At 33.2% G+C, this 19,184-nt stretch overlaps 1 protein-coding gene across 3 annotated transcripts; it reads right to left on the reverse strand.

Moving 5' to 3' along the window:
* Nucleotides 1-409: 409 nt before the first annotated feature.
* On the reverse strand, nt 410-17,719 carry LOC108473535 (protease Do-like 7). Of its 3 annotated transcripts, none has more exons than XM_053022078.1 (26): nt 17,185-17,719; nt 16,702-16,772; nt 16,122-16,256; nt 15,744-15,802; nt 15,551-15,587; nt 14,640-14,765; nt 12,900-12,989; nt 12,110-12,175; nt 11,958-12,014; nt 11,790-11,855; nt 11,288-11,395; nt 9,633-9,713; nt 9,404-9,453; nt 8,671-8,836; nt 7,095-7,350; nt 6,886-7,007; nt 6,451-6,633; nt 6,274-6,379; nt 5,757-5,927; nt 4,717-4,796; nt 4,367-4,594; nt 3,968-4,180; nt 3,611-3,768; nt 1,497-1,608; nt 875-1,037; nt 410-768 (listed from the first exon to the last, which is right to left on the reverse strand). In XM_053022078.1, the coding sequence occupies exons 1-26, from the start codon at nt 17,468-17,470 to the stop codon at nt 734-736; spliced, it is 3,225 nt and encodes a 1,074-aa protein (XP_052878038.1). In that variant the 5' UTR covers nt 17,471-17,719; the 3' UTR covers nt 410-733. The 3 variants fall into 3 exon arrangements, with proteins under 3 accessions (XP_052878038.1, XP_017630652.1, XP_017630651.1); XM_017775163.2 differs by having other exon boundaries at nt 4,672-4,796; XM_017775162.2 differs by having other exon boundaries at nt 6,886-7,350.
* Nucleotides 17,720-19,184: the final 1,465 nt, after the last annotated feature.

The following is a 19,184-nucleotide window of genomic DNA, read 5'->3' on the forward strand; positions in this document are numbered from 1 at the left end:
CTAGCATTCGAAAGTTTGAATTTTTAATTACGTTTATAAATGATTTAATATATGTTTATTAAAATAATTAAGATGGATTAAATTCTAAACTTTAGAAAAGTAAAGGAGTTAAATTCAAACATATAAATAGATGTTCGATCAAACTCAAGTTAAATATCAAGCTCCAAATTTCAAGTCATGCTTAAACCCGGCTCAATTCAATTACACTCCTAGACACGACTTCAGATATTGTTTTTATTTAAAATTTACTTAATAAATATCAAGGTACTTATATTATTTTTTTCAAACATGAGTGGATAAGTAGTTTTTTTCCAGAACAACGTGTATGTTACAGCAAGCATTTACCAAAACAACTACGCTTTAATGTTTCAAAACGAATTGGCCGGAGGATCGAATTTTACCATTCAGATTTAAGTTAGAAAACCGAATGGGTAAGGAAGCTCCAAACCCTTTTTTTTTTTTTTTAAATTTCATCCAATCATTTATCTATGCAAGTCTATATAACTTGAAGTAATACAATATCAAGTAGTTGAAAACAAGTAAAAAAATTTTCATACAGTATATAAATGCTTAGTCTTCATTGGAGTGTCGGATTCAGAAAACTCACCATGAAACGTAAACCAATCAGCTATACAACACAACTCACCGTATGGTCTGTGCACTGGGTCGGGTCCAAATCTGCTAACCAAGCTTAACCCTGCACTGGGTTGGGTCCGAGTCTGCCAACCATACTTTAACCTTGCACTGGATTATGTCGAAAATCAACAACTGGCCACAAGCAATACCAGGAAAATATATCCGACTCGGTTAATTGGTTCCTTCCTAAAAAAGGATGAGAAACTGAAAAAAAGACACCAAATTCATAAGTTCTGACAATCTAAGGCCTTGATAGTCTGTCGATGCCAAATTGCAGTCTCTGGATCAAATCTCAGCTCCCATGTAGGCCAGTAGTGCAAATCCTGCTTCAATGTTAGAACTCGAGGCTTGCTGTTCAAATGGATGGTCCTTACGCGGACAAACTCCCCATGTTCCAATTCCTGTTCAAATACAAAGAGCATGTACATATTATTTTAGTACTAACTAGAGTTTTCTTTTTCTTTTTTTTTTAAGAGAAAAGAAAAAAAAACTAATTAGTCATATAATGTTTAAGTTTTTTCATAGCCAGATCATTAAAAAGCAATGATTCAATCAGATCCTAGATTATGTTACCTGAGCCTGGGAGTGTTTCGAATATGTATCTAACATGGGAGGAGACTTTTTTAATTTATTTAATTTATGTTATTTGGATTCAGGCGTGAGTACCAGGTATGAGTATGTGTTCAACACAAGTATGGTCAGACCTTTTTTTTAAGGACCTCACACCAGAGTTCAACATAGTTAAGAAGTCAACTTAAGAAATGAAGGCGTATATGCTACTCATCAAGCAATCAAATAAATTCTCTTATGTATGAAGCATAATAGACAAAGTAGGAAAAAGGGAAGTAAATAGACGGTACCTTTGTCACATTAACAAAAGCATCCAAATCAGGAGTCGGTTTTCCATTAACTTCAACAATCCATTGTAGAGCATATAACCCATATCTATGAACAGGACTACCACGACACCACCTGAGAGAAGAACAAATTGTCACAAGAAATACTCAACAAACAGAATATCAAAAGTACCATTTCTGTTCAGAAAATCTTAATGTTTTGTAATATTCAGAAGCAGTCAGTGATATTAGCATAAATAACACTCGGACTATGTTACTATTAAAGCTTGTAAATACAGTATCCAGACTTGTATATTATAGTTGTGCCCTTTCTTATTAGTTTAAGCTTTTGGATTATCTTGTCATTCAATTTAATATGATATCAGAGCTCTCTAGCTCAAGATCCTAGCAACCAGTTTCCCCCTATAACATTTCTTCACGCAATTTCATATTGCCCCATTGAGCTCTGCTTCTCAAATCTTTCTTCAACTTCCACTTTTCTTCCACATTTGGGTTCACGTGCAAGTCCATTATAATTATCCGGCTTGCACGTGAGGAGATGTGTTGAACTTTAAATATAATAACTAGGGACTTTTAGCTTGAGATTCTGGGAGACTTGATCACCCAATATAACATATAGCATAGTGCCCCTTAATCCTTAGTAGTTCATGGGAAGTTTCATCAAAATAGTTTCATAAGCAAGTGATTTAAAACCAAAGTTAGGGATCAAACGAGTTAGCGTAGCAGCCAATTTAACCAGTGCAAAGAAAATACATAAATAAAACAAACATAAAACATCTCTTTCCTGTAAGGTAGGAGATTATGCAAGACCAAGATGTTCACAAAAACATAAAATTCAAATTGTAAAACTTCATACTTAATTTTGATTGCAACAAAGAATTTAATCTAAACTTATATGCTACAATTTCATTTTGTGATGCTCCTTGTGAACCCTAACTCTTTCATATTCCAATCCTTAATCCCGTTACAGACTCAGTCTCATATATTTTGGAATAATTCCTAGTTATACAATTTCATTAAATTATACAAGACACAATTTGAATCACATGACTTTAGATTTTTTTAACACACTTTAATAAAAAATCCATAACAAGTCAATAAGAAATTTCACAAATCCTGGAAAGAGAAATACAGACTATGGCCAACCTTCAAAAACCTTCAAACTTGATCTTACAGAATATATAATCCCTCAGAAAAGTTACGGTTCATGAAATTATTGGAGAAAAATAAATAAATACCCACATTTATTATCAAAATTTAAGGGAATCCTTGCTATACTAATGGCCTTTTATACTGCAAACCCAAATCTTACTTGGACAAAGATGTTCACACAAGTGCCTCTAAACCAAATATGAATTGGTTTTGGGCAGTAAATATAACTCTCAACTTGTTTCTTACTTTCTTTCTAATAACTGGAAAGTGGCCCTATCATGCTTTTTTAAATTCTCATACAAACTAGCCACATTTACAGACATGTGGGTTCCACCCACCCACTGAAATTATTATTTGGGGAGAAAAAAAGTTGAAACATGCATTGAAACAGGCTCACCCTAATTGAAATTATTATTTAATATCCTAGAATTATATTCAAATTTTGGCTGCTATTTGTTCCTATAATTCCTTTACATCAGGCATCTTAAAGTTTAAATAATTTCTCTTATTATCTTCAGACTTGCAGAAAAGTTAGATAAATACTTTACATCTACATCCTCAGTAAAAAAGAGGTTCAACTAAATGTAAAAGGTATTGATTATCACTCCCTTGTAATCAGAGGGCTAAAAAAACAAATAATTGCCATCAATTCACAATTATCATGATCTGGAAAAAAAAACCCAACAGAAATACATGTTCATTAATTTGATAAGATATTTCCATTATTTGATGAAAAATGCAAGCCTAAGCAATCAAACTCACAGGCATTTTTCTACCATCAGGTATATTCACGAGTTAACTTGTTAAGAAATTCTAGTAATAGTAGTATTAGCAGTGTTCTAATGCCTTCAAACATATTGAGGTTAAAATCGGTTCTACTGCTTTACTTCCACCTGCTATGTTCACCTCATCACTTTCCAACTAAAATGTAAATAAAAACTTTTTACTAAGAGAAAAATCCTTACCGTGCCACATATACACCATGCCCTTCTTCCGGAAGAAATCCAAGAGCACGCACAGCAGGATGAGGATCCTGAACAATACACCCACACCAATTAATCACCCGTGTTGTGCCATTCCCATCCCTAACATCTGTCCCCACAACAAGATCAAGTTCACGTCCCTGGAAAATAATACAATTAAAAGGAAAATGAGGCATAATTGTTTCTATGTTACATGTTAGTACTACTAAAAACTAGAAGAACAAAAGAAAATTCGTTAGATCATACACAGATCTTGTCGGACAGGTCAAATTTATAATGGTAATAATTACAAGGTAGAAAAGGAATAGATTGTCTTTCTGCCTGAATCTATTTGCTTACCTGCCGAAAAATGGTCATGTTAAGCTCCCCACCACTTTCACCAAAGTCCAACGCATGACAAACATTTTCTATGTCCCGAAAGCAAGTAACTGGCTCTTTATTTACTGCTAAAACCATATCACCTTGTTCTAGTAAGTTTTCAGCTTTTGATCCTGCCAAACAACCTTTAACACGTAAAACTTGACGACGAGCTGGATCTTTCTTGATTAGCGCCTACAAAAAGTAACATATAATGTGATACTGTAATAATGCAATGTGAAATATGAAACTGAGAGGATATAAAGAGAAAAAGGAAAGAAAAAGTCATTGTCACTAGCATCAGAGTTTAGTATTGCTAAGTCCTGAAAGGAAAAAACATTCTAACCAAAACAGATATAATAAAGGAACAAATAAACATACTTGGATCCAATCATCGCTAAGTCCAAAGCTTCTGGCCTTTGAAAGCAGAGTACGATAAAGTTCAACCTCTAAGATCCTGATGAGCGGCATTGGCCTTTTGACACCATTTATGAGAAGATGCGGTCCATTGCCACCAGATATTATGTTGTGAAGTACCTGACTTATTGCATAAACTGGGATACCTCTCACAAAATGATGATCCTCTGATGTATTGGAACCAACTTTCAGCTGAAATCAATGAAGCAAGCATCAGAATACTTGGGCATATTGGAGTTTATCCAAAAAGGTAGATTACTAGAGGAAACCTTTGTTTTTCTTTTCTTTTTATATTTTTTGTTCAGAGTGGAAACCTGTGTTGAAAAGCTTGCCCAGATTGCTCTAACCCTTCCATGCTCATCTGTCAGCACGCCTGAAAATGCACTACCAAAATCTGCAGAAGAGTTCAAAATCCATTTTATACATTCAAATCAGCACACAGGTAAAATCAGAGTTGGCAAACATGCAAGGTGCACTCTAGGCACCAGAACCCTTATATTTCCTTAGGCACAAGGCGCAAAAAAAAGCACTTGCCTGAATGAAGTAAAGACGCAATATGTATACGTTTGTTTTTATATGTATGTTTGCATATGCGTGCGTAAGTGTATATATATCTATACTTATTATAAAGCCCTAGACTGAGTTGGTGTCACGGGCTAACCGAGTACCAACTCAGTTGGGAAAAGACAAAAATACCCTCACTTTACAAAGTAAATTGTATTATGAGGGTCTTTTTGTCATTTTATATCTTTTATATAGAAAATAGAAAAATATACACGCAAAATAGGATTTGAAGCCATGCCTCTTTAACTTTCCACATTTGTACTTTACCATTCAACTAAAGCCTCATTTGTTATTTATATCAATTTTTTATAAATATATTTGTTACATCATTTTGTGTTGTGTGCCATAATCTAGTATGTATAATAAGCTTAAGATATGTAATTATGATAATAAAATCTAAAAAGTGCTCAAGTTTATCTGCAAAACATGCAAACCCTTTCGCTCGCCAATATGCATAATTTCCTTGGGGTCCCATGCCTATTGTTGAATGCTCAAATATTGAGAAGTAGTGTTTGATACCGTCACTTTCTTATTAGTGAAAACATGTCTAATGAAAAAAAGTTTAAAATAGAAGCAATCGAAGAGAGTTTCAGAGAGGTGGGGTTTATTATGCCTATCGACTTAAAAAAAGTGCACCTAGGCAGACTAGGTATGCACCTCATCAAATGCGCCTTGCACGAAAGGGTCCAAGACACTTTTGCTTTTTACCACTAAGGCACAGGGCGTAGGCACACACCTTGACAACAATGGTAAAATTAGATTCCTTCTTAAGTAATAGCAATAAACATACCAGTATCAAGCTCAACTACTTCCATATTTGTTGCTCTGTACCGTGGACAGTCAGCAGAGCCAATGTTCAGAGTAGCACATGGGTTGGTCACAACTGATTTCCTAGATGTTGCTTGTAAGCTTCTATTTAAACCCACAAGATAGACAGAATCTCCACGATGCAATGCAGGGTCTGTCAAATAAAACAAAACGTTAATCCTTGTCGAAAGTAGTCTTCTTGTGTCTTACCAACAAAATTAACAGAAAACACAATTAAGGAAATCAATGTTAGCTTTCCATCCCCCAGGCCCTCTTTCACTGAGAAAGGACTTCCTTTTACCAAATGGACTTCTACAAGCGTAACAGTACAATCTTTTTATCTATTGGTAAAATCAATTTCCCAACTAATATTTTTGGACACAATAAAACATTTAGTATAGTATATTATAACAACAAAAGTGTGCAAACTTGGTTGCATAAGGAAAGATGAACAAGTAACAAACCCAAACTGCAGGGTAATTGCAAAAAGTAGCACCTACCAGGAAGTAGTTCTGCAGCTTGAACGGCAGACACACCAACAAGCCCTAGTGCTGAGGAGTCATATGCAACTAGAGCAAAATTGTGAACAGGATGAAGAAAAACAACCTGCATTTAAAACATGAAACTGTAACAAAAACTCTATGGTTTCTCAATGTTCTTCCGTTATAAGAGCATACCTCTCCTGGAATTTCAATCGGGTAAGCAGCAAAGGACAGCATCACATCAGATGAGGAAACTGCAACTGTATTCTTGTCAACAGCAACCAAACCCATACTATGAGAATGATATATGATGACACCAGTTCCAGAAAAATGTTGCGAATGGACACCATCTAGCATGCACGACGGTGGCACATGAACCTATAAAGAAGATTAACTTAGGTTGTTCTAATGAGATAAACAAGAGGGAAAACAATAAATAGCCAACAATAAAAATCTCGAAAACAGTCATTATAGCAATAAGAACTCATATAGTAGAATGATCTTAGAAGAATGATCCATGACTAAAGACAATGAAACAATTATCATTTACCGTCAAACAGCATTGTGATAAAAATACTTAAACTGTAAGTTCACAAGAATGAACTATGGCGACCAACAGAAATTTGTTACCTCAAACATTACAAGAGTAGGCTCAATTACTCGTTCAGCAATTGACGCATTAGCTACTGCTGCTGCACCTTGACCATCCCTTAACAGAACATTTTCCTTGGCAATTGTGTCCTCCAACATAACTTCAACAGTTGTATTTAATGAACAGTCAGTAACAAATCCATCAGAAGACATATACTCCTCAACTCGCTTTATTTTTGATCCAGTACCTGTTTCATTCTGAGAATGCAATACTGCAGAAGCATGTTCAGAACTGGTTTCCATACTAGTAGCACCATCAGTCAACCCTTGGTGGTTATATGCATGTATGTGTTCCATGGGAGTAGCCTCAACATTAACACCAGATGGGAGCATAAACTCCAGCTGAAATGCAGGCTTTACTGTCCATAAACCTGAGCTGTCATCACGAGTGTATATCTGTGGAGGTGCATACCATTCATGGCGATCAACCGTGACCAAGACAAACTGTAACATCAACAGAAAAACCAAGATCAATAAATAGCAAAGACAATCTCGATTGAAATGAAACCTGAACATGTCCACAGAGCAAGCAAGTAGAATACAGAAAACAAGCTGGCACCAGAGGCAGAGAGAGGGAAGAAGCCAAGGGAGGGAAGAGTGCCTTTAAAGAAGAAATAAAAGGAAGATAAGGAAGCAAATAAGAAAAGTGATGAATCACAAGTTCCACAATGCACTTGAAAAGATAGGCCAATGTGTGCTAAACAAGAAAAAACGAAATATGGCCTAGTTCTAGTCACATGTAGATAGTATAGTAAGAGCTAGAATTTGATGGTGAATTTTAATAAACAAGGAATGGAGTCAAATCATCAAAAAAATTTTAATTTTAATTTTGTGGTATAATAATAGATTTTTTTTCTATTTGATACTTATGGATCTTTTTAACTATTTCTTTCTTCAATGGGATAAGCACTTTCTGTATCTAGCGCTCAAGTGATACTACACCTATATTTGATTAAACCACAACCATAAAACCACTAAAGAGCCAAAAATAACGCTTCTAGTTTGCAGAATCAAATCCTTTTTTTTTTTCTCCACTCTCTTGCTAAACAAAATAAACAGAAATTTTACAAAAAAAATAAGAGGATGTTAGATATTTTAAATTTCTTAGAGATAACTATTAAGGCTTCTTTTTATAAAACAGATTTGAACCTTAATTTATGTAGACTTCATTACCCTTTATCAATCACGTCAGGAAACTATTTGATCAAGCTCGCTCATCCATATAAATGTTTCAAAGTCACCTTGGTTCAGATCTGGTTCATTTATTAATAAGCTTTAAATTCTCATTCTATGTTGTTTAACTTCAAACAAATTCATTCTAAGCTGTTATCCAATTCCAAAAGCAGGCTCCACCAAAGACCACCTGCCTGTTATTTTCTTCAATATACTAGCTGTTTTTGATCGAAAAGCAAAAGAAACCTTATGCACTTTTGGACCATATTTTTTAACAGAAACATCCAATGCAACTGTTATGTCAAGCGCAGCCATAATGCATCCACACTAGAGGAGTTTTAGAGTCCACAACCACAGTTAGATAGGTGAGACATACCCCTTAGGGTATATCTAAATTCTTTTTAAGAAAAAAATTACTTAAAAGATTAATGTGACATCTGGCAATCTCTTTAACAAGCTCGTGGAGTTAAAAACCTCCAGTCAATGTATCAAAAATAAACTCTAGAAGTAAGCCTCAGCCACAATTTTCAACCCCTGAAGTCTGAGGAGACATAAGCATCAGGTGAAACTGCAAAGTCAAGAATAAAATACCTTTCTCCGATGACGGTCCGTGTAGCTTATATATTCTAAAGGTATCCGAGAACCCTGAGATAGCTTACATAGAACAGAGATTAGGTCCTCAAGTTTTGATATCTCCTCACCAGCGAGCTTCTTAATGATGGCATGTCTAGGAACTGCAGCTCTAGATAACATATATCTGCAACAGATGGAAATCTAATTATTAATAAATCAAACAAAGCCATAGAGATAAAGAAGCAACCTAATAATTGATACAAATTAGAAGCAATCTAATTGTGTTATACAGAACTCCCATATTTCCCATGCTGGTGACCCAATAGATTAGGCAATCTATGATGTTCATCATGAAACACTATGTCTTGTTGGAAATAAAATTAAGCATAAATCAGTCTTTCAACCTCCAAAGTGATGAAGGAATCCTCAGGTGCATTGCACAGGGAAGAAAAAAGAGATCATTAAATTATAATACTTAAATCAGAATAATATCATGAATTATGGCCTAAAATCAAGCTTCATTTATTCAATAAATTAGCTTAAACAATTTAGAAAGATACTGCTTGCGACAATTCAAGCTAATTCGTTTGACAACAAAAGTTATTTTTCTTACCAATGGATAGGTCCAGAAATTAGGCACAGAAACATATGTATACATTAAGTTTTTGCTTCTATTATTTATTTTCAAGATATATTTTGAATAGTTAGGTGGGGATTTCATAAATAGATACAGGTAGACTCGTAGACTTACCCTGGTTCTGAGACATATACAAGACCACATTGGAAACGGAAATTTCTAGCCTGTTTCAAGTATCAGCAAAATAAGATTATCTTTCAGCAACAAAAGTACCATCCTAAATATGCATAAGGATAAAAGCAAACAAATCCTATTCAGCAAACAATGTACCAAAAATCAGATTAAAAAGGATAAGGGGCAGGGGCACTGGGATTATAAGTGCTAAGCAGAAACTGCAACCTACCTGCTGATAAGATAGGGGATGTATTACTGCACCACTTACTTCTAAGAAGTGAGCAGGAGTTATTGAGTGTAAATCCTGAACCTGACAAAAAATTTGGATAGATATTAGCTTTTGCAACCACACTCAACATAAAGCAACTTGACAAACTAAAAGAATGAGCTTCTGCACATTCAGTCAATTTCCAGAAAGAACCTAAGCAGCACATTACACTAACTTATTTCAAGAAATCATTGGCATTAACATCACACAAAAAGGAAAAGCTAAATTAAATCCCACAATGAATAATATCAGGTTCAATGTTCTTGAGAAAAGGCTGTCAGTGGAATGTGATCAATGGGTTTTATGGGAAGGAATATAGAAAGATTATTTTACCCACAAATGTCCAACATTAATTTTCAAGAAAATTAACAGTCTGGATAACAGCTACATGCTAAAATTATATTGATACAGAAAGCAAAGCAATCATAAGAACACATGCAAGGGCCTTATACCAGCTAGTACTAAATTCAGGCCATTGTCCAAAAATATGTCTGAACCGAAAATAGAAATGCTACATCCCATCAAATTGTCAATCCAAGAAAATAGAAATCAAAGGCTCTAGGCACATGTGCAATTAGAGTGCCAAATCTTTTTCCGCAAGAAGCAATAGACCACGTAAGGACTATGCTTCAACAACAATGAGAGTAATAGAGGAAACAGTTATTCTGCTATAGCATTCATTCTTTTAGAGTTACAAAATACCGTATTTTGTCAACAAGTTCAACAGCACAAGGTCATATACTTCAAAGAAAATAAATAGACATTCAACTTCATTAAATGATATCAAATTCCTCATTTAGTAGACCATTTAATTCAGTAGATCTAAACATATCACATTTTGCTATTTCTATTAGTATACAATTTAAAATATCATATTAACTTTAAGTGGTGGGCCTACATTTTATTATTTACAGGAACTCTTACATCAGGTCAATAATGGGGCACAACTAGGATACCCAATTATAAAGATAAAAAATAACTTGATCATCAGATTTACATCAACATGCAGGCCAGAGGTAAATATTATGTTGCCAAGGGCACACAAGGCATACATTAGGCACTAGAACCCTTATATTTTCTGAGGCACAAAGTGCAAAAATCTTGAGTGAAGTAATGTGCAACATGAATGTGTGTGTCTAAAAACATGCAAAATGTTTTTTTCTTTGTTGGTCTGTATGCACAATTTCCTTTCGGTCTCATGTCTATTGTTGAATGCTCAAGTATACAAAAGTAAGTTCAATATTATCCCCTTTCTTACAGGTAAAGGTACAATTTTAAAAAATAAAAAATTAAACAAATTAAAGAGAAGTTCAATCAATCAGGCTTTTTATTTGTGTGCATTGTCTAACAAAAATGTCTGATCAAATCTCGCTTAAAGGGGTCAAAGGCACTTTTGTAGCTTGGTGCCAGGGCACAATAGCTAGACACACCTAGGTGCATTCCTTAACAACACTGCATAGTCACACTGACACAACTAATAAAGAACCTTTAGTATTAGCCACCAGGATCAAAATCAATATTAATAACAAACTATATAATATGAGATGTAATTTAAACCTCAAGGCATCAAAAAATAAGAAGCTAAAAATGCTTAAATGAGAAAGAGTAAGTCTTACCACTAATTGCACACTCAATGGTGTGCCACCTCTTTCAATTTCTAACTCTATATTCTGCTCAACACTGTCATCAAGTAAAGTTTCCAACCTCAGAAATTGAGTAATAACCTGCAATAGATTTTCAATAAAATGAAAGGCAAAAATGAAGCAATTTCATTTCAGATCGTAGAAATTAAGCAATATCTATTAAAGAAATGAATAGCAGCAACTGTCAGATTTTTTTTTAATGAAAAGTTTCTCATTATGGTCAAAGTCAAAATTCATGCTTGAGCAAGCACTAAAAAAGGGCTTGTAGGCACCGCATTACTAATCAAACCATGTCAGAGATCTTCCCAAGTGCCTTAAAAATCATAAATTAAGATCCCAACATTTGTGCATAACTCACTAAGAGACAAAGCACACATAGCTTTAAAAAATCCATCAAATGAAGTAAGTAAAAAAAAATCCATAAACCTAAAAAGAATCAAAACTTGTTTCTTCAATTACTGAATGCATAACTCACCTCCCTATTTACCCGAACAAGTACATCACCTGGCTCCAAATGGTTACGAGCAGGGCCACCAGGCACCTAGAGTAGGTTCAGATTCAGAAATAAGAAGTGAACTAAAAATGGAAACAAAAGGGGGGCAAATTTAAAGCAGAAATTGAATAGAAAAAGAACGTTACTCACCACAGAGTCGACAACAAGCATTCCAGTTTCACCTTGTGCAGATGCATGTCGTGCCATCTAAATTAATAAGAAAATAAAATGAGAAATAACTTTTTTTCCTAAAACAAGCCACGGAAAGGTAGCAAAAATGTTGATGAAAAAGAACTAGGAACCTGCTCTGTTTCACTCTGGAGACCAAGACGACGTATCTCGTCAAACCCCTTATGGAGAAAAGTAGTCTGTACAAAACAAATATCTCGCATTAAATCTAACAAAAGCAAATTTCCAATCATTGACAGAATACTAAAAGCATAGACACATAAATAAATATCCTCACAGTGCAGCAGTTGATAAGCAATACTGTGTATGATGCGAATTTCTGGCACTAGCAAACATATTTTGTGTAGTGCTTGAATGGTTATGTCCCCATTGAGGATCTTTATTGAGCCTCAGTCAAAGGAAGATCGGCAATTTATGTTGGGAATCAGATTTGCAATTTTCAGGGAACTTTTGGAATACAGATCATCATTTTATTGCATCATTGAGATATTCACTCTACTTCATCCTCACTATTTTTCTCTCATTCTTCCTCTAACTTCTCCTCCGATTTCCTCTGTCTCACAATTTTCTCTTTCCTTGCCGTTTCTCTCTTCTCTCCTCCCTCTTCCGCTCCCCTTACCCAAATTGCTACTCATTCCTCCTAACCACACCGCATAGAAGGTGGGATCAAAGAGAGTTTACTTTTGTTACCAGTAAGTTAATATGTTTGGGGTTTGTTCATGGAAGAAGAGGTGCAAGTATTCCTAGTAAGTTCATTTTTCCGAGTTGTCAAAAAAATTCAAAAAAGAAAAAAGATCCAGCAGGACATTTTAGCATTTTCACTTCCATGGAAAATTTAATTTATAACTGTAGAAATTAGTGAAAATGTTATTTTTCACTTGTACAAGGATAAAATCAACAAACCTGAAGCGTACCGCGTGGTATAGAAACTACTTCCCACTTACTTGTGTACGATTCTCCTCCTTTTTGGAAAAATTTTAAAGCCCTTACCACCTGAAAATCAAATTACTGATTTTACTTAGAAATCAGACATAAATCTAAAAAATGAAGGTTCAATTTGTACAGAAAGCAAGGGCAAGGCCTATTTTTCGGGTGAAGGAAAACTTTTATACATAAAATCCAAATGAATAGGAGTTGAGCATGCCAATATCTAGAAACATGTTCGTAAGTTAGCCGCTATATTACTTGGAGTTGGGTGTGAGTGTTGGATACAGGTATGTTTCCAACATTGGCATGTTCAATTTTTCTAAGTTTTTCAATGTGTTTGGAGGATCCTTGGAGGGTCATGTCCCCCACCAATGTCTAAAAATGTGTCTGAGACTCCTGTCAAATGAATAATTCAAGAAATATGCAAAGTCTGAGCAATATAGGTTAGCTATATTATAGCTAACAGAGTGCATGTAAAAGTTTGAAAATAAATCCAAAAAGCTAAAATAAACATGTTATGCCAAATTTAGACACAATACAGGAGAAGAAACATAGCATGAAAAGATAACCTCCGCAAGAATCTTGAGCAGGTCAATATTGTTTTAAGGCTTTACAGGTTCTCGTCTAGCCAACAATTAATTGGGTGGACTAAATTTGAGAAACATATTCTTGTCATTGCAATTTTTTCTTTAAAAAATCTATTAGGGCAAAAAAAAATGTAATGCAGAAAATAAGCACAAATTTATAAACTATAAATTTCACATTTCAATCTACAAAAACGAAAAACCATCTAGGAAGCACAGAAATGTACACACAATACAGGCTATGGCACGACATGAGCACACGAATTTCCAGAAAAGTAGGACAAAACAGAACACGGCAATGAAAAATAATTTCTGTATAATAATATACAATAAAAATTTGAGCCCCAAGTTATAACTTATTGGCCAGTTATTCACCTTCCCTAGGGTTAGCCTGGGTTCAAATCACAATTGTACCAAAAATACATGCAATAAAAATGTAAAATTTATGCTTTTCAGTTTGACATTAACATACAAATAGCTTTTTCTAAAAAAATTCTTTTCCAACTTAAAAACTTGAATCTTAAAAAACTCGTCAGGACTAAATTATTCAAATTGATTATGTATAGGGAATAAATAGGCAAAAAAAGAAAAGAAAAGAAAAAGAATCCTTATAGCATGCCTGGCCATGTCTTAACCATATTTTGATCACATCCGATTTAAAAAAAAAAAAAATTTTTTGACATGTTCAACACATACTTTGTCGTGTTGGAGCCGTGTCTGTATCAGACATAAATCTGATACTTGGACATATTCCCAATAGCAGTATCCATGCTTCATGGATAACCAAACTAGGACTCAAATATGTGAGCCCCAGACTTATTACGGAAAATCTTAAGTGCAATATCCAATAATACTTACAAGGCATACAACCAAGAATAATAATAAATAATAGAAATTTTATGTTAAAGGACAAGGACCTCTCTAGAGCAACCCGTGGAAAGGTTAGTTACTCCCTTAAGTTACAAATTCTAAGCGAATCATAGAAAGCTTGAGCTATATAAACCATCAGACCTTGTAGTCTTATTCTCTCAAGTTAATACAATCTTCAGTCCTAAAGAGAAAAATGAAATCTCAGATAATACCAAAAACAAGGCATAAAGGTCAAGTAGTTAAAGTACCACTCAGTACTCACTCGTTCTAGAGGTAGAAAAAAGGCAGATGCAGTGGTTGTCTTGCCACCAGCATTCAACGCCACGGCTCTGCCTTGCCAATCGATCACTGGGGATCCACTTGAACCACCTTTAGTCCCAGATGCTGCCTGAAAATGAGCATAAATGTAAAACAATACAATCTAGAACAGACAAACATGGATGTCAATGTAAGATAACAGCATAACCAAGGGTGTTTCTTCACCAAAAACAATTGGCAACAAAACTATTAACAAAGATAACAACATTGAACATCTTAATGCCACGCAGGTCAAAAACAATATTAAAACTACATGTCAAAATGCAGCAGATCCATCAGAATGCTGTTCAGGTTATAAGCATTTTATAGTCTAAAATTGTTTGCTTATTCTGAAAGTGGTTAAACATATCGTCCACATGATTGCATCATATCATTCTAAAGATCACCATCTACTTTAAACTTCATAGAATGAAAGTATATAATTTTCAAATGACTTATATCATGAACTTCTATCTGAGATGCATACAATTACATGGTCTCTCTCAGTTTGTACTCATCTTTTCATTTTAGGAAGTGTGGAAATTATATCTATTTTCTTTGTTATTTTACTTTTTTCTTTTTGGCAATTAAAACCATCAACTATCAATATTGAAAATAATTCAAATATTAATAGAAGAAATCTCAAAGTCAAAACCTCTTTGTTAAATAAATTTTACGTAAAACATGGGAATCCAATATGAAAATTAGCAAGTATATATTTAAAAAACATGCATAATGTGAGAAACATTTTTATACACTCTGACAAAACCTATTCCTGATTAACTTAAAATAGCAACGAAAGAAATAAACGAACACTAATCCAGAAAGTTCATCAATCCCCTCCCCCAAGGGGAAAAGACTCCAATGGCTACGTACTTGAAGGTAGAAAGTGTTGAAGTCATTATAGCCATCCCTGCAACAAAAAGCATGTCAGCTACCATGACACAAATTACATATTTGTAGACTATCTACTTTTTACCCGAAAAGTGTTTGTTAAACAACATTGATTCTACATCCATTTGGAAAGCAAAAGATTCAAAAGGAAAATGATAATAAAACCACCACATACTTTGTATATTGAGGAGCATCTCTATCCAAACGAGCGATAGTACCAGCCAATATTGAAACCTACAATTTTTTTATCAAATCAGCAACATTGTAGTTAGGTATACAATTTTTTTATCAAATCGGCAACGTTGTAGTTAATTATCTAGTTTTCATGTTCTGCATTAGCATTACATAGCGAGACATCACTCATGACAAGCACTGGTACTAGCAAAAAGATGAACATCTCAAAACCAAGTTAAACAACTCCATTTTTTTTTTCGTTTTGACAATCCTTCATCAAATGGAATCAAAACATTAAATTACAAATCATTTCCTCATGTTAATAAAATAAAAAAGAAGTAAAGCAAAGAACCAAAGAATACTAATGCTGTTGTATTACCTTCTCTCCACTATCATTACCAACAACCCTGATTTCTAACCCAACACAAGCAGCCTCTGGGGCAAGTGGAATCTCCTCATAGTCTAAAAACTGAATGGCATTAGGATCGTAACGAAAGAAGCCAAAATCATGAACCTAGAGAACAATAACATAATGTTAGTCAATAGTCACAAGAGCAAGAAGAAAACTCTACAATAATGCAAAGCATATGATGTGCCAAATGATCACATACAATTCCAAGTTACTAATTTCAAGCACTATATGCCTATGTTCTCCAAATCTTCATTTTTGTTGAAGTACCATATCTGACACTCTGCCTAGCACCTGGATAAGGGGATGTGACCTTCCAAATACATGTAAAAAATTGGAATAATCCAAAGCACTCATATAAGACGCATACTCGTATGCAAAATTCACACCTAAGTCCAAATAACATGGCTATATGCTCAAAGATCAAAGCCTTCCTAGGACGACAACCAAAATAATGCACATTTCCAATAGTAAATTTCAAAAATCCATTCTCACAATAAGCTAAATTACACTCAAAATAACATTAATCCCAGACAAACTATATACTCACCGGATCCCTATACAAGGGGTGGACAGTAATTTCTTCTCGATTTAAAAACATTGCTTCGGCAACAACAGGTCCTAAAAGCAGACATTACAGGAAGTCATTCTTCTAAATTTACAAAATTTCTTTTTCCAATTTTTGACAGACAAACAACAGGAAACATTTAGCTATTGCCATTTAGTTGTATTTCCTTTGCTATTCTTTTTCAAAAGTTGTTCAAATGTAAAACCAGTAGTATTATACACACGCAGATATTCATATACCTTAAAATTAGAACATACAGCTAAAATGCAAGGCACGTTCAACCTCTAATTGATACATATAATAGTAAAATAATCAATTTTATTACTCACAACAGTCAATTGTTTTTATTTCTTTCAAATTATTAATAACTAACAAACTCTTTCATCTTTTTTTGAGAAGCAATAACAAAATGAAATTCAAGAAATAATAATAATAATAATAATAATAATTCTTGAGGAAGTCAACCAGGTTTAACGACATGCCGATTCGTGAGAATAATTCCTCTTCGCTTATCAACAACAAAACCGGTAGCAGAACCAGCACTGGCAGACTCCGTATCAAAAGCACGACAGGCGGTGGTACGGAGGACGACGACAGCCGGAACAACTTTGTTGAGAGCCTTCCGCCAATCCTCTGCGGTAGCAACGTTCTCTTTGAATGGAGGATCGATCTCCATGGAAAGATCTTCTTTGATCGTCGATTCTAATCCCGATTCTTCCTCCGATCCTATCCTTTCCATTGGATCTTCCATTCAATATAGGATTTTTCAAATTTCAGAGAAGAATTGAAGCTTTTTTTTTTCTTTTCTTTTTCTTTCGGTTGGAACTTTGTAAGTCTTCGTAAGTCCACATTGTAGAAAACTGATATTTATTTTGGCTTTTCTTCATCTTCTTTGCCGGGTTTCTTCGTTGAGGACTACGACCTCGGTTTTTTTTATTTCTAAAAAAAAACAAAATGGGTGCTTCTGTCATGCATAGTCCCACTATTTTTATCTCTTTTACTTTTTTGATAATTTTTTAAATGGCCCAAGTTGTCTGGGGTCATAACCATATTTTTCTTTGGACTAATTCCAAATTTCAATCTTCTATTTTACAAATTTTAAAATATAGTCCTTTTATTTTATTTTATTAGAATTTAATCCTCGAAAAACGAAGAAAATAGTCGATTGTTAAACCTTACAGTTAAGTTGCTGACATGAGTATAAGCAGTTCAACCATTTATGTAAATAATTAGAAAATCAGTAATCTATATATAATAGATAACAAAATCAATGGTATCAATTTCTCTTGTTTACCAACAAGACTAAATTTTCATTTTTGTAACACAGAAAGACTAAATTTCCACAAATTAAAATAGATGAATTTTTTTCAATTCTCAAGATTATATTTTGACAGCTTAAAGTATATAAATTATCTTCATAATTTTTGTAAAGTATAGGAATAAAATTCAGAATTAAACATTTTTAATCGTTATATTATGAGTTTTCAGCTATTCAAGAATAAGGAGTACATACTTTTAAGCAATCTGAGTTAGAAAGTAGAAATAAGATAAGTTCTAAAAATAGCGAATATGATTGTTGATGCGATAACTAAATGGGTTTGATGCTGCGCGACTGAATTTTATGTCTTAAGTGGTTCTGGATGTTATGGTGCGAGATAAAGGATAAAGAAGCTGAAGTCGATGATATGGTTGAGCATTGAATCTCAACTTCCTATATTATAAAAGAAATAATAAAAGAAATGATAATAGAAGTGAGATAAATGGTGTGTTTATTTCGCAAAAAATGAATTACAATTTTTTCAATGCCTTTTCCTAATTTGTTTGGTAAAAGATATATTGGTAAACAAAAATAATTTATTAGTTAATAAAATGTATTTTTTATGAGTAATTTAATTTTATATAAAAATTATATTAAATAAACAAAATAATAAGAATTTACTTTTTAAAAATATTAAAACGTTAATCTCAAATATTATAATTTTAATATTATTAAACATACATATTTGTATTTAATCATATAATAAATTATTAATATAATTTATTATTTAAATAAAATATTTCATATTGTGATTTTATTTTAATAGAATTTTAACATTAACAAAAAAATTAATATTTTAAGTAATATTCTTAATAATTTAATGAAAATTCATATTAATATTTTAATGATAATATTCAATCCCATGTGAGTTGTACGTGAATATAAGCATTCATTTTTATTATTTAATATATTTTATTTCTTGTAATTAGTATAAGTAATTATTATTAAATATAATTAATATTTTATAATATTTTCCAAATAAAAGAATTTCAAATTATAATTTAACTAATTATACAATATTAAATAATTTACATATTTTTAAATTTAAGTGATTATATTTATTGAACTTTAATTTATTCAAAAATTTATTTAATTAGTTTTAATATGATAACTTTTAAAGAAGTTTTAATATAATAATAAAATATTA

This window comes from Gossypium arboreum, chromosome 11 (genome assembly GCF_025698485.1).
Source record: "Gossypium arboreum isolate Shixiya-1 chromosome 11, ASM2569848v2, whole genome shotgun sequence".
Taxonomy (NCBI): domain Eukaryota; kingdom Viridiplantae; phylum Streptophyta; class Magnoliopsida; order Malvales; family Malvaceae; genus Gossypium; species Gossypium arboreum.